General features: G+C 51.0%; 1 protein-coding gene across 1 annotated transcript in view; it reads right to left on the bottom strand.

Annotated features, from left to right (window-relative positions):
• PLEKHA2 (pleckstrin homology domain containing A2) overlaps window positions 1–20,689 on the bottom strand; it is a 54,960-nt gene that overhangs the window by 19,682 nt on the left and 14,589 nt on the right. The window contains exons 3-5 of the mRNA XM_069485282.1: window positions 8,686–8,742; window positions 2,653–2,701; window positions 1,005–1,102 (exon numbers count right to left, since the gene is read on the bottom strand). Coding sequence (XP_069341383.1) covers window positions 1,005–1,102; window positions 2,653–2,701; window positions 8,686–8,742 — 204 coding nt within the window. The remainder of the gene's footprint in view (window positions 1–1,004; window positions 1,103–2,652; window positions 2,702–8,685; window positions 8,743–20,689) is intronic.

Genomic DNA, 20,689 nt, shown 5'->3' with positions numbered 1-20,689 from the left:
AGAAACATCAAATTGTACAGGATGCTAAAAGGTGAGGACCCCCAACATGAATGACGAAACCTTTACTAAAACCAGCACCCAAGCACACAGGGTGGCACGAGTGAGCCCGCTAGCAACAACCTTGCTTCCTGCTGCCTGCCGTGGCGCTTTCTTTTCACAGGTTTATCAAGGTTTATCAGAATAACAAGCCAACAAGCAGAACTGCTGAGATGACTCAACTGTACTCGGTGTGGGTGAAGAAACACAAACGCTCGATAGGTAAGCAGATTTCTATTCCTTTATTCACAGGAACTCTGAGGTATCTGGGAGAATGATTTAGCCCAGTACAGAGCTGTTGTTACTAGAAGTCCCTCAAATGTGAGCGTTTCTGGCTGTGTAACACAGAAACTCAAACTTTTCGGCGTCCAAACCATGGCCCATAAGCCAAGAGTCTGCCTGCCTCACTGATGAAAGGTCGGCTTTATTCTAAAACATACAGTTTTCCTTCTCCTTCCTTCTTATCCTTTCCCCTTTCTTTTTGTGTATTTCTGTATGTCTAGGCTAAGGAAGAGGGAAGGAATTCTTCATCAGCCGAGTCAAGGAAAACGAGAGTCCTCCCAGGACAGTTCCTGGCCAGGTCGGTGGCCGGTTCGGACGGACCCTTCAAGCAGCTCCAAAAGCAAGAAGAGTGTCCAGGAACCAGTGCTGACTGCCCCCTCACAAGCTTTTCCCCTCCAGCCAGCAATCCATTTTCCAGTCCTCCCACGCTCTGACTCACGGCCCAGAATCACCCAAGCCATGACTGCCCCGGCGCCCTCCCAGGAAGCACGAAGGGGACGCTCCAGAAACTTCCCCTTGAACTTGGTTCAAACTCAAACTCCGGGTTCACCTCGTGGTCGGGCAGCCCAGGTTCGGGAAGAGGCCGAGGAGAACCGGGTGTGCGCCAGGCCCCTGGGAAGGTCCCCGCTGCCGTCGGAGCTTTTCCCCAACTCCAAACACATGAAAGGAGGAGAGACCGTACGTACCGTGATCTTGCTGGCTTGGTTCAGGGCTTCGACCCAGTCCTTCAGGTCTTTCTGGTCGTTGGCTTGAAGGAAATATCTCTGAGACAGGGCATTGATCACTGCAAAAGTCACGGAGGAGAAGGGGAGATGCTCAGGTCAGAATGCGAATGACCCAACAAGGGCCCACAGAGGTGGCAAGACAGACGGACCCACGATGCAGATCAAGGAATTTCCCACGATGCCAAGTCACCTGGGTGGACATCTAGGAAGCAGCAGGTCACACCTGCGCGCTCTCCCTCCCACCCGTAGAAACGAGGATGAGCCCATTGGCCACAAGAACGACACCTGACTCGAGTCACAGGCGTGCCGGCATGCAGGGCTTTGTCCCACAGGCACGACTGGCCTGGATCGGGAGCCTTGGGAAACGGGCTAGGGACTGGCCTGGATCGGGAGCCTTGTCTGTGGCAGGGAAACAGAACGAGGCTTGCCTGAGATGGAATCCGTGACCTCGCCTCACTGTCAGCCTGCTCTTTCCTCTGAGCACCCCACTGGGTCAACACTATACTTCTAGGTTTATTATTATAATATTTTTTTCAGATGTGATGACCACAAAATCTGAGAGTCACTTTTGAGCTTGGCCATCACGGTTGAAAGAAATGGAAGAACGACAGCATCAAAGACGTTTGAACCCATCGAAGTGGGGAGAGAGAGCAGCTCAAGAGACTGTTATATGCCTGCGTCAGCCGCAGCCGTAGGAGGTGGGCTTCGTGGGGTAGACACAGAATTCATCAGTTCTTTCATTCATTCAACAAACATCTACTGGGCACCCACGATGCACCAGGAACCCGTGTAAGTGCTCAGGACGCCACAGGACAAAGCAGAGGAATGTCCCTGCCTTCGTGAAGGTTTCATTCAGAACCACACTAGGTGCGCAACAGAAGCTACTTGTGAGCATTTGCTCTTAGCACCTAGGACGGTTCTGAGAACACAGTGGGAGCCAAATAACTACTCAATGACCCATTCATTGAATTTACAACGATTCCCTGATGTGGGGCACCCACCGAGTGGCTCTGCTTCCTACATCATCCCTCAAAACGGTCGCTCTTTGGGCAACAGTGAGACGCTCAACAGAACGTTCCCTCCTTTCTGTTCTCCCCTTCCTGACACGGCCTCCTCTGAGTCTCCACCCTTCTGGGCACGCCCATTACTCAGCTCTAAGATGAAGGTTCCCAGAAACTCCTGGGAGACATTTTGCACCCACCTTGAGAAAACTGAAATGTGTATGTATAATTGTTATTTACCAATTTAAACAAATGAAATTAAAACCAGAAAAGAGATAAATATTTGAGATGATGGATAAGCTAATGACACTACACATTACGTACCCATGAAAATGTACAATTATTGTCAATTAAAAAAACAAATTAAAACCAAAAGAAAAAGAAAACTGAAATGTTACTGGTGCTTATACCTCTGTGCTAATGTTATTAACAATCTTTGCAGCGAGACCAAGGAAAGTGATATCACCTGACACCCAGGAACATCCCTGTGATTGAAGTCACTCATACGCACAGGACACAGTCACATGTGATCACAGGACTGTCTCCACGCAAAAGAGGAAGTTGCTGTACGAGTGTTAAGAAAACCCGTTCCCTGGCTCAGTACTTACCAAAGCAAAATGGAGTTTTTGGTTTCTGCTTTGGGGTAGCTATGCTCACCTAAATCAAATAAAAAATAAAAGAAACATAAGTATGTTTCTAACAGTGTTGCAAATTTCTTATTGTGAAAGTTTTCATACATAAAAAGAGTATATCAAACTTATGTGTACATTTAAAAATAATAATAAAGTGAAAACCCTGAACTCATCGTCCAGATTAAGAAACAGCCATTATCATTCCTATTTCTTAGAAGCCCTCTCTATGCCCCTCCCTGATAGAGTCCCCACCCCTCAGAGATAAGCACTTTCTTAATGTCTGTGTTAACTTTTGTCTTTGCAAGAAACACTTTCAAAAGCCATTGAGTCCTATTAGTTCTCCGAGGTATCTCCATATTGCTTTCCACAGCGGTTGCACTAGTTTGCAGTCCCACCAGCAGTGTATGAGTGTTCTTATCTCTCTGCATCCATGCCAACATTTGTTGCTTTGGGACTTTTTGATAAAAGCCATTCTCACTGGAGTTAAGCGATATCTCATTGTGGTTTTGATTTGCATTTCTCTGATGACCCCAAGGAATTTTTTCTTTTCTGAGTGTGGCAGTCAATGTTAACGTTTCCCTTATGATTAATGATGTTGAGCATTTTTTCATGTTTTTTGGCCATTAGTCTATCTTCTTTTGAAAAGTTTCTGTTCATGTCTTTTGCCCATTTTTAATGGGGTTGTTTGATTTTTTCCAGCCCATTCGCTTGAGTTCTTGAAGCTGTCCTGGCCTAATTCACACCCTCAGGGTTCCACTCCTCTCTCTTCTTTCAACCACCGACCTCTCCCTAAGCAGTTCTCCCAGGTGAAGGTGGTATTGCGACAAACATCGATTCCGGTCCGAGCACACAGAAAGAGGTGGCGTCGCACCACTGGCCGCATTTAGACACAGACCAATTGTCTTTACCTCTACCCTGACCACTCAACCATGAAAACAGGCACTTTCCACATGGCCAGAGAGGGGCTGATGGACTCAGAGAGCGTACCTGTGTATTTAAGGGAAGGGCATGAGGAAGTGGAAGTATTTTTATACCTCCTGTTGCTTTATTTCAACTGGTTTTTGCAATCCTACCCCTTGCACGCACATTCCTGAGTGTCTGCATATGTGAGCCCACATCATTCAAGTTCAATCACACTGAAAGAATAGAGACAGCCCCTCATATTCCATCACATGCAAATACCAGGTGACTATCCTTGATGCAGCCGACCCTCCCCAGGGCAGGCCTCCACCCCTATACCTGAGGTCTCTAAGGAGGTATCCACCTTCCCATGGACCCAGGCTGGGACTCTCCACATACTGTCATAATCGTGTCCTGGACATATCATTCCCTCCATCCCCTTTTTAGCCGAGGGCATTCTTCTACTTGTCCTCACTCAGGGCCGCAGTGCTCGCTGCTTGCATGGGAGGCGGTTTAGAAGACAGGAGCTGAAGCAAATCTGGAGTCAAAATTAAAGTCACTTCATGGCTCACAGCTGCTCGGGTCTAACAGGGACTGACCCACCAGTCTGTCTAGGTTCTGGCTCTTGGCTGTAAGTTCTTCTTAAACAACTGCCCAGATTCCTTAAGCAAAACTAGTATCACTCCAAATACTCAAATGGGAACTGAGGTAGCACCTTATAAAAGATCAAAAGAAGCTCCACCCTGGGCTTTGGAGACAGTCTCAAATGACAGGTGCCCCAGCTATGTGACCTCCATTATTTCCTGTTCTATCAAATAAGGGATAACAATGTCACTACGAACTATGGGCAAAATGCTGAGGACCCATGAGCTTCTCGGGGCCTGCAAAAACGTACGAGACCCAGAAAAATTGCTTGGCCTCCAACACACAAAACAAAGATGGCATAGCCAATGTTAACAAATATCTAATTCAATGTCTGCACAACAGCATGATATCAATCTCACTGACAAGTATCTAAATGTGTACGAGCCATCACATTAAGTCAACTTCATTAATTTTTCAATGAAGCATGCAAAAAAAACTTCATTACATTTGCAAATAATTAGCTTAGATTTTCTTAGTTCACAAGAATCTCTGTGTGTCTGCTAGAGGATTGCCCAGAAATTAGAACCCAAAATAAATTAGATGAGTTACTCATCACCGAGTCCTTCCAAAAGTAAAATGATTAAAATCCTTTCAAATATTTTATAGCCAAACAATTATATTTAATGAGGGCTATGGCTGCATTTTGGTATGTTTACCATGATGTGAGGTAGCGGTCATGGGACCGAAAAAAGTCCTGAAAAACATGAGGATTTAAGCAAAGGGAAACCCACACATCCTGAGGGCAGATTCCCACATTCAGTCATGTCTAGACTTACAGGCCACAGGACACGTCGGTCTGTAACATCACGGTCCGGGCCCCCTTGCTCTCGTTTTCCTGCGTTTCTGACCCCTGAATGCAGCCTGAACCACAGTGTGTGCCTTTCTGTCCTGCTTGTAGCTGATGTGGTCTCAGTGACGCATTTTCTCGTTCTGTACTCCAAGACCCTCTCCGGCTTAATATTAGAATATTCATTCTATTATTAATAGAATTGCCCTGTCTGAAAAATTCACGGTCACCACTGACTAGAGAGGGCAGCCCTGGCTGACAGTTTAATCTCTGTCTGGATTACAAATGCTCTGCATCGGCCCCCACTTCCTAGCCGGCTACCCCGTGAGATGCTACCCCTGCGCCCAGGGTGGGAGCTGGCGCCTTCAAAGCGACGGTCTGGCTTCGAGTTTGAGTCCACGCCCTTCTCCCGTTCTCAGTCATCAGGTACGTGTGGGGGCACCACGTCCACCTAAACCTGCCTCATGCCCCGTGGCTTGGCACGGAGAGGTGACGTGGCAAAGCCACTCACTGCTGAATCAACGGATCGGTTCCAGTTCTGCCCCGATGGGCTGCATGGCAGCGGTAAGACCCTCCATGTCTCCGGTCAGCCTCCCAGTTAGCAAAGCCAGAGTAAAAAGACGAGTCCCCATCTTGCAGTCACAGAATGCAGAAAGAGGAGCATGAAATTATACCCACCTGCTGCTGTGCCCTACAGAGAGACGGGCCGAGGGAGAGTCTCACTTATCACGGAAATGTGGCTTTGGCCTCTCCCTGCCACCCAGTCCCTGCGGAGGAGGAACTCCCGCCCGCTGGGGGGAATGATCCCACTCTAGCCCACCCACTGTGTTGGTGATCGGACATGGTGACAGAACAGAGAAGATCCGCAGGGAGAAGTGTGGCTGCAGATGGCTGTGGACACCTGACAGCCTGACCCCAGTGAGGCCACCGAAGCGCAGCCACCTGCACCCCCGAGGTGGCCACAGCTGAGCAGCTGCACCACAGTGGGTGACTGGCGGGTCCCACGGACACCCCCAGCAGTGAATGGAGGTTGGGGGTGTGAGGAGGGGGTGGGCACCGTCCCCCGTGGGGTGACGCAGACAGGACTGCTCCACGGCACAACAGGAACTTGCTCTTGTCAGATCAAACGCAGACCACAGGAGCAGCAGCTCGTCAGCGGCTGGGCATGGCTAGGGCTGGCCCCACCCTGTCTGCCCTCGGCCGGAAGGGGAGCTAGGGCCCCTCTGGCGGCAGCACAGCAAGGTCTCGTAGGTTTGGTGCAGCTCTGGCCCCGTGTCTGGGTGACCTGGCCCCATGAGGTGGCATCGGGAGCAGGGGAACAGCAGCCACCTGGATGAGCGATGAGTGAAAGGGTTCTAAAGTGGGGTCTCTGGACCAGCTTCAGGGGGTCACTGAGCCCCCTGAAATTATAGGCAAAGTCAGGGTGTGTACACACATCTATACATTCACCTGGAAAATGAGTCCACGCTTTCCATCAGACACTCAAAAGGATCCATAACCCCCACACAAAAAAAGTTAAGAATTACTGTTCTAGGAAATTCCTCCCCATAGGTAGTGGAGGGCAAGGCTCTGACAAAATGGGACACAGCTGGGGTGGGACAGTGGGGTTGGCTGTGCAGAGGTGGCTGGAACGGAAGAAAAGGATCATCAGGCAGAAGGTGGGGGTGGCTGGGGCCAAAGGGCCCCTTCAATTATTTTCTAGTTTGCCCAAGAACTCATCCTGCTGCCGTGGATGCCTTGGATGACTTCGGATCAAGCACGTTCATTTCTGCCTCTCCGAGGGACCACACACTGGTCCCATCTTCCCAAAAAGGGCTCTCAGGAGAGGCCGGGGGGCTGGGGGCGGGGGCGGCGCGCCCTGAGCAGAGGCCACGGCAGGCACCGGCTGGCCAGGCCGCCCGACACGACGGCAGGAGGCGGCGGCAGGTGCTTTCCTCCGGGAGGGAATACCTAAAGGTTACCAAGAAACAACACGGACTGCCGGGTCGGCTACCAGCACCGCGGAGAAACGTCCTTCTGGGAAAATCCCTGCTCTCCGGCTAGCATCGAGTCAGGCAGGAGTTAAAGGCTCTTGGCTCTTGTAACCCGACCCGGTGGCAGCTGTGGGTTTTGCACGCACACAGAAAACACCCCTCCAGGCCTGCCTCTCTCAGGAAGGGCTAAAAGGCAGGTGGTCTTTTCTGAACCAGGCAGCCTCCAAAGCTGAGGATTCTAAAAGCCCTCATTTGAGCTGCATTTGCAAATTGTGATTCAGCCGGAGATCGTATTCAGTCTTCCCCTAGCAAAAAAAAAAAAAAGTCCTCCCAAACCCTTTCAAACAGGAGATGGTTTCAGTTTCCATTTACTATCACGAGGTGCTCTGCTCCCCCACTCTCTCAATTCTCTTTCCCCAAACCTCCTGGAGAAATGACCTCATAAGCTCTCGGCAAGATGGGGATGGGAGAGGGAGGGAAGGCCAGTCCCAGGCCCCAGGCCGGGCTGGGCTGGGGAGGCAGCCACAGGGCCCACGGCTCGCCACAAACTGCCCGCAGCTGTGCTAGCAAAGCTGCACTTTGAAAGGCCCTTCCCCCTCCCCTGAGGTCATTATCTGCCCTCTCTAATCCACCCCGACGCTGCCCTGCCTGGCATCTGCCTTCGTGTCTGCCAGACCCTGCCTGCAGCTCCCGCTAGGTGGGCTCTCCTCCTGAGGCCCCAGGGCCCCCGCCAGGCTCATCTCCTGGCCTCGGAGGTGGAGGGCTCCCAGAGCTTGGTTGTTACAAGAGGGAGACAGCAGCCACTCAGCTCAAGCCCCCGAGGGCGGGACAGGGTGGGCAAGGCACCAGAGGCCCCCAGGAAGCCTGAAGCCAGAGTGTGTGGGGAGGCAGCACTTCTGAAAGCTCAGCGCTGGCTCCCTGCCACCTGGCTCTCCTCCCTGTACAAAGAGTTCCTCCTCCTGGGAGGCTCTAAAGCCCCAGCCTTTGCATCACTGCCGCATCGCATCACGGGTCAGCGCTGGTGCCTGCCCCAGGGAGGGGCTGCTGAAAGACGCTGACTTCAGCAGTTGCAGGTGGGCATGGTTCAGTGGCCCCCAACCCCGGCTCTCAGCTCATTCCGCTCTGTGCAAACTGGACTAGGGGGCAGCTTGGTGGCCACTGCCAGGCTCTCCAGCTGTCATCTGGCAGCTGAACGTCTTCCTGGCACATCTGAGCAGCTTCTCTGGGCATTCTTAGCCTTCCCTCTGTCGGAATCTGCCAGGTGATTTATAAAAATTCCAGTGAAGCCCGACACTTCCGGAGCTGTCTCTGTTTAGCTGCGCCCTCTGGGAGAATCCTTCCTAGTTACTGGATTTGGGGTTGCTTTTGTATTCTTTTTTGTCCCAGTTACAAAAAAGGTCACATCCCACCCCTACCTCCAGCTCAGCCACCACCTCCACCTCCTCCGCAGGAGCTGGGAGCGTTACCGCCTGACTGTCCAGGGCGTGCGAGGCTGCAGCCCACCCTGCGAGAGCTCGCATGACCACCCCTAAAGCCACCCAGTCGGCTCAAGGCCTCCACGAGCGACATCTGGGGAAAAGGGAGCATTTTAATCCCATGCACCGTCCCCAAATAGTAATGCCCAAAGGATTTGACACTCCCTCTTGTTTAGATACTGAACCTACTTAGAGAACGTGAATTCCCAGAGTTCCAGGCCAACATTACCTTCGAGATGTAGGTCAGCTGCAAAGATCCGACTGCTCCTGCCCCAAGTGCCAGGTTCTGAAAGACACACGTATTTCACTTTGAGAAGGATGCCACGCGAGGCTGTGGAACAGCACCAAGAGACAGAAGCCCAAGCCCCCCGCTCTGTTTAGACCATTTTCCAGCCTGGCCACCTTGAGCAAGTCCTTAACCACTCTTTAGCTCAGAACCCTCACCCGTAAAACAGTGATAATAATTCCTGGAAAACAATTCCCGATTCCCGATGGGAGCCTGTGACATTAACATTACCTCTAGCCTCATTTGCTACAGAGAGGTGTTCGAGTACAGTGGCTAAAGTCTGTGCCCCACTGTCAGTAACACTGAGCCTCCGTTTTCTCTTCTGCAAAAATAGGGATAATAATAGTACCTACCTCATCAGACAGGTGTAAAGATGAGCTAATACATTTAAGAGCACTTGGAATTGTCCCTGGTGCATAGAAGACTCTCAACAAGTGTCGGTTATTACATGTTTTCTGCGCTGAGATCTCATTCGCTTTGTCCTGTTTTAAGCCACTTCAAAATTCTTTTCATAATACATAGGGTACAAACCCACACAGTATAGAAATAAAAGAAATAGATCTGTTCAGCCTACTTCACAGGACTGTTGTGAGTAGCAAACGAAACGATGTCTGTACACAATGGAACACAAGTATGTACTATGAAAACAGCAAGCAACTCACAGGCACCAGAGTCCACCTGGCCATAAGCTCCTTAGCCTCCTAATTTCTCCATTGTCAGGGATGACGCAATGAAGACACAGGGACGGTCACATACCAAAGGAACGGTCAAGATTAGAAATCACAGCTCTGGAGTTCCTATGTCTACCTTGGAAAATCCACTCCCTCAAGAACCTGGGACTCTTTTCCTAGCTCCTGGTGACCTCTTAAACCGTTGCCAAAAGCCTCAAGGAAAAACCTTTGAAGCTCCCCAGCACCTGGACTCATCTCAAGGCAATTAAAAGAAGGTGGATCTTGGATAGAGAGAATTTAGTTAATTTACCCAAAGATTAGCAGAGAAATGACCCGTTATATTCCAGGAGATGGCCTTAAGAAATGTCTCAGATGACAGGGAAGAGTCCTCCTAGCCCCAGTTATCTAAATAAACAGGCATTATTTGAAGCAAATCCAAGCAAGAAAGTGGATCCACGGATAATACCACAAAAGAAGGATCCGCAGAACCCCAGGATGTTAGAGTGGGAGATGAGAAGGGACTCTCTCTGCACTCCACCTGCCTCCCTGAAACGCCGCCTTTGAGTAGCCAGATTAGCATCTGAACCGCGGATGACCTGATTTATACTTTTACTCACACAATGTTCTCAACGACACAGTGACTGCTTTTTTATTTTCTTAGGAAACCTCCACTGGGCGGGGAGAAACAAGCCTGCGGCCCCAAAGTCAGAGTCCGAGGAGGAGCCCCCGGTCCCCAGAAGGCACAGGAGTGACCGACGCTGTCCCCGAGGGCAGCACGAGCCACCCCGGGCACTGACTCAGCTCTGCTCAGGCTTGGGCTGCCGGAGACCCCTCTGCATGGCCTCACTGGAGCCAAGGGCTGCGGGGACATGGGGAGACACAGGCCTCTGCTGGGGACTGAGCATCTGCCACCACCCTCCACCCCATTTCGCAGTTGAGGAAAGTGATGTGTGAGTGAGGGGATTCGTCCAAGGTCACACAATTGGTGGCACACCCTGAACCAAAGCTCAAGTCTCCTGACTTCCCCGCCGATGGCCTAGAAGCAGCACGCTGTAATTTAAAAGCTTGAGCTGCTGGAATTCTAGCTGTGACATTAATGCTCTGTGACCGCAGGCAAGCTTCTTCACCTATAAAATGGAGATAATAAAGCCCTGTTGGTAGGGCGGTTGGGAGAATTCCGCGGAAATGCGTGGAGCGAGCCTGGCGCCTGGCGGGTGGCAGTTCCCGGCCCCCTCCCGCAACGCTAATTACAAGATGCAAATGCCAAGTCTCAGAGCTGCCCTCGCAAAACTCTCTCCCCTCACCCTAAACCACAGCCCGAGGCCTCCAGAGCCCAGTCCTGAATTAGGAGTGAGGACGTGGGATTCGGGGAGCCATGCGGACACTAACCCCCTTCCAATGACAGGAGCCGAAGGGACTGCAACTACTTCAGGCCCCACCCGCCCCTGCAGGGCCGCCCACCCTCAGTCCCAGCCTCCCGCCCTGTGCAGAGAGGAAGACAGAGCAGCAGCCATGCAGGCCCAGCTACCCCAGGGGTCTGCTCCTGGGCTCAAATCTACCTCCTCCTCTCCACCCCGAGAAGCCAGGGAAATATGACAAATGTCTGAAAAGGCCGATTTTCCCCCCCATCTTCCTCCCCACCCAGGGGGAAATGGATGACACAGGAGTAAACAGCGCGGGGATCTCTGAAGCTTGATTCAAAGTGATGCTCGGTGTCCACCCCAATTACTGGACCTAGAAGATTAATGGTGACAGCTGGCGGCCAGGGTGGCACGCCAGCAGCCCCAGGCAGACGCTTCCTGATCAAGGAAGAATGTGCCAACACGCCTGAGCTGAGGGCCTCGGCGGCCAGGTGTCAGGGCAGGGACACCGAGCAACAGCAGCTAGGGAGGGTGCCCATGCGAGGCCTCCCTGGCCACGGCCCGGACTCCTCTAGGGAAAGGACAAACTCGGGACCCCTTCTTCACGAAGCCTCCCCCACCGACTCCAGCCTGTTCTGACCTCCCCTCTCTCTGAATTCACGTACCGGTTCCTTCTCCAACGTGAAACACGGAATCAGAATTGAGTGCCTGCCATGTGGTCAGAACATGTAAGTTTTTTAAACGCTCCCAAGTGATCCCTCAATAGGCCCATATTGAGAAACAGCTGGTCTAGCGCACAAACTCTGGCCCTGGACTCTGTGTGGCAGCATGTTTTCCTGGGAGTTTAGGTCTCTTCTTACCAGATAGTAAGCACAGGGAGGGCATGAGCAAATCTTACCGCTTTGCATAGGGGACTCCTCAAATTTTCAATGCAAACACTATCTGCATGGTGGTTAAGTTCCCTAACCAGTCCAGAATAAGCCTGCTGAGTTCATAAAGTGCCGGAAGACTGGTACCCGTCTGGTCCACCATTGGCAAACAATGTTTGTCCGGGACGCCATCGCCCAGGTTCCAACTTGGGTGTCACTTCAGTTTGCAGTTCCCACGGCCTGGGCAGGGCCCTTGTGGGACAAGAACCAGAAGAGGGTGGAATAGGCAGGAAAGGACTGAGCCACAATGAAAAGAGGGACAAAGACTTGGGGACAGAGTTTGAGACATAGGCTACAGGGAGAGTGACAGAAAGCATCGTGACAAGGGGGTCTGAGTAGGTTTGCAGGCAAGACAGAGGCTGGTAGGAAAAAGTTCTGGAAGGCTGCTTAGGGGAATCACCTGGGGAGATTTTTAACGAACCATGGTTCATCCCCAGGGTTTTAACGGGTGTGGGATAGGCACCCCGGGCCCCTGTAGGTTTTCAGAGCTCCCAGGTGATGCCAGGTTGGAGGACCCTGCGGCAGGCACTGGCTGGCCTGGCTGACCCTGCGCTGGAGACAGAGCAGCCAGCGAGAGAAGGGCCCAGGCCACCAGCAGCCCACAGAGCGACCCCAGCAGGGAGCACAGGGGAGGAAGGAAGAGCAGGGGTGGGGCAGGCAGAGGGAGTGGAGATTCCCACGCTGTGCGGCTGGCAGCAGCCGTCCCACATCGAAAGTCTGGAAGTCAGGAGTGGCCTGTGCATTGCTCAGATTTCCACATTGTCCGGAACAATGCAGGGCACAGGCCAGGCTCCTGTGCAATGACGGACGGTTTCGTGAAGACACGGCCAGGGCCTTGCTTCTTGCACAAAAGCTCTTCTGCCACTAAGGGCCTCGAAGGAGCTGACTCCCCATGAGAGGGTTTATTCTCTTCCACCACCAAGGAAGGAGGTGAGGTGCCCTACGGAGATGTGACATACCTCCCATGTTAAGCCTTTTTTCTAGAAACGGGAGTATTTCTTGTTAAAGGAGAATTTTGCCCATGCGACCTCTTCTCCCTTTCCCCTCTTCTAGCGAGAGTAAGAAAGTGCAGAGAAATGACCAGAAGACGCAACTGCAGACGCGCAGGTTCGCAGAACGTCAGCACTCCAGGTCCTGGACACCTCTGCACACCACGCCAGTCCCCTGAGAGGGGACTCCTCAGCTGGGGAAGTGACTTCCCCAAGGAGCCAAGCGAAGATAGGGCCCACAACTCCTGGCATCAATCTGGTGTTGTGGCAAAGCGCAGCCTGAGCGAGAAGGAAGGAAACTGACAGAGGTTTAGAAGCCGTGACATGCTGCACGCTGCTAGGTACCTTCACACACTGTGGCTTCGCCCCAATAATCCCACTGTACAGACAAGAAACTAAGGATCAAGCCGGTGAAGGAACTTGCCCAAGGTCATCCCAGTAGCAGGAGTCCAGCCAGTATTCCAACCCAGCCCTTCCTGAGTTCCCCAATCCCGGGCTCTCTCCTCTAGGCCATGTCACCTCCCAGGAGCCATTATCTAAGAGTCAATTATCAATGAAAGGTAAATACTAGAGCAGGACCGGCAGGGTGCTGGCGCTGCCAGGCTGGGCAGGGCGGGAACTAGTCCAGCTGGCTCTGGGGTGCCAAACTCCAAGAGACCAGGGGTTCAGGGGGTGGAAAGGGAGAAGGAAGGAGCAATGCTGGGGCCTTCTGACCTTCTCTTACAGCCCCCAGGGGTGTCTGGCAGACGGTCCACAGCAGCTAGTGTGAGAAGCAGGGAGGATGCCCGCGGCAGTCCCGGAGCCAGGGCACGAGCCGACACAGCTGCCCACGAGCTGAAACTACAGCTCAACCACCAAAGGCCAAGGCCGTCCAGACTCACAGACAAGAACTTGCCCAAGGAGAGCGGTGCGAGAGGACTGGAGCAGAGGAGCATGATCGCTTCTGCCCTTGCATGAGAGAACAACAAAAAGGAAAGGCACAATCTATTCCCAGGCAGCCGGGGACCTGGGCAGCGGCTCTACCTGCTGCTCTGGTGTCAAACACACCTCCTCCCCTCTGCCCTGCAGGTCCACGTGCTGATGCCAACTGGGGGAAACATGACATGCTGACAGCTACTGTCCCCATGCTTCAGTTCAAAATAAGTATTTACTCCTTCCCTTCACAGAAGTCAATGCTGTATCATAAATGGCTGTGTCGGTTCAGTGCTTTCGTTCTGCTACCCAGATGTCCATTTCGTGTTGACCTATGCCAGCGCCTGCTTTAGACAGAACGAGCTTCATGATGTGCAAGTCTCTTGGCCACCACCTCCCCCATACCCTCTACTTCCCTTTTCCAACTCTGGTGACAGAGACTTAACGACCAGGTCAAAGCCCTGGGCTCCAGATAATCTCCTGGATATGTCTGGGTCCCAAGACTCTGACAGTTGGCCACCTGAATGGTTCCAAAGCCTTAAACTCCATAAGCCAACTCCTTCACCCCCCTCTTCAACCCAGCCTCCTCCACACGGCATTTCCCTTCCACCCACTAATCAGTTCCCCACCCACATCCCCCATCTCCCTCCCCGGTCAACCAGGTACTGAACTTGCAATGACTCTTCCTTCATATGGCCTTTAAACCCACCCCTTCCTCTCCACCCCACCATGCCACCACCCCGACACAGCAGCTCTGCTACAAACTCCCAGCTGTCTCTCCAGCTCTCCCCACCTCCCCATCCATCCCGATGCCACTGCCAGAGCAAACTTTCTAAACAAAGAACATCTGTGGCACTTTAGAGCTCATCACTTTCGCATACATTGCTTCACCTTCACAGGGAGGATGTCACGGATTGAGATAACTGATATCATTACCATATATTATAGATAAGGACAGGAGGCTCAAAAATGGATGTTACTTTAATTCATGTATTCATCATGTTGTCCTATGGTCAGCTGATATAACTCATAAAAACAGGCTCTGAAACAAAATCTAACATGCAGCCCCTCTCCTAAACATACAACAGCTTGTTCTGCCTTAGGGACAGAACTTTGATAGTAAAAGGCATTCTTGTGTATATAATTAGACATACAAATAGAGAGATGTATATAATAGATACATTAAAGAAATATTGAAGGTTAAAATCTAAAGCAAAATATGACAACACAACTGAGACAAGTTTTAAGAAAACTTAGAACAGTCACCCTCATGGTTTTCAGTAAAGCCCCTGCTAAGTTTCGTAGCTTCCGTCTTTTTAGTTGCTTGAATTTTAACACTGAGCGGTGCTAACTATTAATACATTTGTCCCAAAGTGCTTCTTAGTTTTTAATTTTACTTTAGACAAAGTAAAATTAAAAACATCCTGTTATAAAGACAAGAATTGGTTAAAAAATATAAGATGACTACAGAAAACACATAAAACAAAATTGCACTTTAATATTTTATGTTAACTCTCAAAAAGTCCACGCACAATTTTAATTCTAAAACTTTTTGAATAATAATTTTACCCTTCACGGAATTTGCATTTGGTGACAGTGCAGATGTGTGGCTCATCATCTTTGGGGGGATTTTTTTCCCCTAAGGAAATATAGACAAAAGCACATCAGCAGCTCTACTTAATGCTTGAAATCATGTGTCTACATGGACAGTCAATATACCAATCACGCAAAATCCACGAATTCAAATCACTTTGCCCAAACAACTGGCAAAAGCTATGATGATGCTTGTATATGCAGAGACTATCTCTGGACAGACATACAAGAAACTGACCATACTGGCTGCCCCTGCCGAGGGGACTATGCAGTGGGGGGCAGGAGAGGGAGGGAGAAACTTGTCGCTATGTCCACTCTCCTACATTTTGAACTTTGCACCATGTGCATCTGTTGCCCATTTTTTAAAGAAAATGATTTACTGGTTCTTGGCATTTTGACAGGCTGAAGTATATGATGCAAAAATCTTTTAAATATTGCTGGGTTTCAACCAAACTTCACTTAGGGAAGTTTCTGATACCACAAAATGTAATTTTTATATCTCTTCCCCTTATCTCAATTTCGTTTACATGGCAAAAAATGTAATTTAAAAAACAACAGCAAAAAAAAAAACCACCAATTTTTCCCTAGCCTTTAAGACAACAGTATTGCTCACTATACATTATATGTTAATATAATCTCCTTCCACACTTTTGTATTCTTTCTACTAAAATGCAACCAAATATCCACCTTGTTGCCAACCCTGCCAAAGCTCTTTATCCCTATCAATGGAAAGAACTGCTTTCAGCTTATTAAGAAAAAATAAAAAAATAAAAGCAAAGAGCTTTCTTTGGAGTCCCAGAGTTACCAGAAAAGATGAAATCTTTTTGGACATTATGATTCATGACTCACATCGTGGCCTTTGGAAAGTAAAAGCATCAAGGTAGTTTTTGGAAAAAGAGAAAAAATACATTTTACAGAGTACATTTGACAAGGATAACAAACTTGTGCGACATTGTTCTCATGCTTCTGTTTGCCCTCTGTTCAGGGCCATGTAATTCAGTCTTGCGATCACTTAGCCACTTGGGCATCAGCGGGCTTAATCGTACGCCCCACTGTGCAACTGAAACACAGCAACTGCAGGTGGCTGTGATAAGGCAGGGCAGCCCTAACTAAGGAACTTCACCTCCTCTGTCACGACAGGGACCAACGTTAAATTAAAACACAAGTGCTAGTGTCGTAATATCATAGTAACGTTTTGAGGGAAACCCAGCCAATGCTTGTTTCAAGAGTTGTTTGCATGCAAGATCAATAAATTCAGAGACAGATTTGCTGCACAACATCACGCCCTCGCTAATACGCTATTGTGCGCTTACAGACATGTTCTTACAACAACAAAAAAGAGAATTATTAGTTTGCTCGATATTGATCTTTAAGTGCATTAGCCAAATCAGTGGCCATCATCAATAATATTGAAACTTTCCATTTATAGGGGTCCTTTTCAGCTAATGGGTTTTGTCCTGTATCGGTTTAGTGTCATCTCCGCCTGTAGGAGAATCCCTGATTCCTTACCTGACTACACCAACTCTAAATTCTGCCAGACAATCCAGGCCGGTGCGCACTGTGTCCTGACCCCTGACGCTGCCCCACTGTGTGCCCCCCTCGCAGACACTGCCGCTGGCCTCCCGAAAGCCCTCAGTCTCTTCTTGCCGTTCCACTGTGCTTTCAATGGCTGGCACCTGCAACTCTGCTCCAGGGGACCGTCGGGCTGCGGGAGGCTGTTTTGCCCACATGTGCAGCACGGAGACCGTGACTGTCCATTGGGGACGCATGGAAGTCCAGCTCCCTTGGGACAGCTCTGGGCATGACTCACCCCAGAGCTTCCCGCAGGCCCAGGCTGCACCTACCCTTGTGACTTCTGCGCGAGCTCACACGCTTGTCTGGCCTCCTCCCTTCCCTGTCCTCCTCCCCCAGCTCCCCACAGTGCCCTCGGGAACATTTCCTCACTGAAGACCTCGCCAGCAAATCCTCGCCTCGGTGCCTGACTCCTTCCAGGGTCTTCTTCTGGGGACCTCGACCTTAAACACCCCTCTCACCTTCCTGCCTCTGCCCCCACAGTGACTGTCGTTCCCCTCACTCAGAACATCCTCCTCTTCCTCTTCCTCTTCATGAGAGCTTGTAAGAGGAAACACTTCAGAATGAACAAAATGCTCTACAAATGTGGATAATTTGTAATATTCATAATAATTAATCTCCCCCGTCCTTCAAGGTCTGAATCTGGTGCCTTCTCCTCCACGAAGGGGTGCCCCCCAGCTCTCCCCGCCCCGTTTGTCTTTAACCATCTATCTCCCCAACCGCAGCGGAAGCTCCAGGAAGGCAAAGACCGTCTCGTTCACTGTGGCGGCCTTAGCATCTAGAGTGGGATCTGGCACATTGGACAAATTTAGTAAATAGGTGTTAAATAATGTCACGGAACTCCAGGAGCTCTCTTTGTTCTCAGGCCTTCCGGAAATGAAGGGCTAAAAGTCATGTTAAGGATCACCTAGAGTGCCCGTGCTCCAGAGGATAAATGACTTGTCTAAGAAGCAAATCAACTCAGCAATACAGCCAGGACTGCGCCCTGATCTCTCGTCTCCCAGGCCTGAGGACTTCCACATGAGACTCCACCTCCAGGCCCTACCTCTTTCCCCCATGGACAGCAACAAAGGAAAACTGCAACCCGTCCCCTTCGACCAAAACATTGCCATCTGGGCACTGGAGCCTAGTGATGTGCTATCTTGTCCCCGTGAGGTGCTGGACGGAGTATGAACACCATAGTTGTGCGTGTGTTGTTCTCATCTCCCCAGTTGACCTGAGGCTTCCTGGTGGGAAGACCTCACTGAATTCACCTCCCACGGTGGCTCCAGGGCCTTGCACAGGGCCGCGCACAAACATCGGCAGAAGGAAGGAAGCAGACAGAGGCACAGAGTGCAGACTCCAGACAAGCAGGGCTGCACAGACCTGGCTCCAACTCCAGTTCCGCGAGTACCACCTGTGGGAACTTGAACAAAGGGTGATGACAGTCCCTAGGTCCCAGGATTATTGAGAAGATTTAACGGGATGATACACGCAAAGCATTGCGCACGGGGCCGTGCGCGGTAACTCCTCGGTAAGTCCAAGCTGCAGCTGGTAACAACAGCAGTAGCGGCAGTGGGAGTGGACACAGGTTCAGCGAACAGCACCTGCTAGGTGGCTTGAACAGGCAAAGGTCGGAGACCTGGGTCTGAAAATCCCCTACTTACTGGTGCCTATGAAATAACCAAGAAACCTGATCAGGGGTCTCCTTTTCCCTGTAAAGGAAGATGTTCAACGACCAAAGAGTTCCCAATGCCTCTCTTCACAGAGGCAGACCAAAACCCCCATTTTCTCTTGGGGAAACCCAAATCCCTAGTGTGGCCCACTCAGGAGAGCTCCATTCAGTTCTGGCCCTGTCCCCAATCCCAGGAGAGTGGTGTTGGACACTCCACGCTTCCTAAGGACCCGCCTTCTGACGGCCTCCTTAGTGTGTTCACCCATTCCTTCAGTGAACACACACGTACCAAATGCTGGACACTCCAGATCAAACACTGAACCAGATGATCTCCCTACCCTCTAGGATTTTCCAGCCCCAGGAGTCCTCTGGCTTCTCTTTCTTACTCAGAGACCAGCTTTGCAGGCTTTCCTTCCTGCCAAGCAACCCTAAGATGCCTGTCTCACTGGCACCAGGAATGGCAGGGACACCGGAGTCAGACTGCCAGGGTTAGAATCCCGGCTCTGCCACTCTCTTATTATGTAACCAGGGGCAATTTTCTTCCCCTCTTGGCCTCACCTCTCATCTTTAGAATGAGGACAATAATACCTACCAATTAGACTTGTCAGAATGAAACGAAAACCCAATAACACATAGTAACACATGCTCACTAATCCCATTTGACAACTTTCCAAAGCACCCATTCTCAAACCTGGAGTGGATGTGTGGCCATTTACACAATGAAGAACTAACCAACCCAACAACCGAGAACAGCCTAACAGTTTGGAAGTCAGATGTTCTGAACTATTGCTACGTCACAGCAAGACTCTCCCTTTCCAGGCACAGCCGAGCCAGCTGAACTCTGCTGCTTCCTGAGAAAATGTAAAGCACCCTCGGCAATGGGCCACAAGCTCTGTTTGGTATTCAGACTTGAAGAAGTTTCCACCACGGAGCATCCTGAGAGCCCAGCCAGCTGGGAAGAGCCGGAACCTGCCATGGGCGGGGAGCGACCTGCTGCAGTGGCTGAACCCAGAGAGCCCAGCGAGGCAGCCCAGAGCACGGCACCCACAGTCAGCACAGGGTCTGGGCCCAAGTGACAATCAGAGCGAACGTCAGAGTGACACCTGGCAACACTCAAGATCCAAGACAGGGATACTGTGGTCCTGGGTGATTTGTCACCGACAGTATGACTCTCAGTCTGTGGCCCAGGGTATGAAGGAAGGTCCAACTCTGTTGGAGACGCAGCTGGCAGAACGCAGGCAGGATTCCCAGAGCAACTGGGTTTGGGTCAAGAACAGGCCTGACTGGGAAGCGTGGTGCAAAGCAGGAAATCAAGACAAAAGTCCGTTCCAGTGACTTAAGCTAACGTGGCAAACGAGTAGGAGAAAGTGCCCAAAGGAGGAAAAACGGAAACGCAATGATAAGTAAGACGCCACCAAGGGCTCATCCCCAGGGTGGCCAAAGCCAAGTCCAATGTCAACAAAGACTTAACCCCTAGCTCCTCCAGCAGCGGGAAGAGGCACCTTAGTTGCTACTTCCGTTCACAAGGGGTCTGTCGCACTAGCCGTGGGCACCGTGCAGGGCAGAGGCGGGGAGAGGAGACAGCAGGGCCTGCAGGCGGCCAGGACCGAACTTGAGGACACGCAAGCACTCCCGGCCAGGTGGAGGGTGCGACGGTGTCCAAATCCTCAGCACTTCAAATGCACGTAAGGAACGGGTTTATCAAGGACGTGGGGTGACACACGGGGCGCAGTTCTACTCGGGGCTGTGTCTTTCCTGGAGAAGGCAGGGGCAGCAGCTGACTTTCTGAGCGTGTTTTCTGCAGCTGTTGCGTTTCCTCCCAGCCATCCACTCCACAGACAAATGCCAAGGGCCTCTAGAGGACTAGTCCCAGGATAATGACCTGGAGACTCACACGACTGTTTGCGCATCACACCTGAAAGCACGAATCCATCCCCAACACTCGGACCTGCTTCGTCCCAGGCCTTCAGACCAGAGCCAAACCCCAGCCGCCTCGTCCCAGCACCGTCATGGCCCACGATCTCGCTGTTCAGCAGCCTCATTCCACCAAACTGCTCCAGGGCCGTGGGCAGGGAAGAGTTAATAGCACTCAGGACCAGAATTAAAAAAAAAAAAAAAAAAAAATAGAGATCCCAAAGAAGGGGTAGAGCAACTTTTTCCCAGACCGTGATGACTCCAGGGACTCCCAGGCATAGCAGTAAAACTTAACAAGTGGCCGTCCCATTTTGTGCCTGACCTCCACAAACTGCTAAGTCAGTCACCTCAT

Source organism: Eulemur rufifrons, chromosome 12 (assembly GCF_041146395.1).
Source record: "Eulemur rufifrons isolate Redbay chromosome 12, OSU_ERuf_1, whole genome shotgun sequence".
Lineage (NCBI taxonomy): Eukaryota > Metazoa > Chordata > Mammalia > Primates > Lemuridae > Eulemur > Eulemur rufifrons.
The sequence above is the reverse complement of the archived record's forward strand: the minus strand, read 5'-3'. Positions and strand labels throughout refer to the sequence as shown.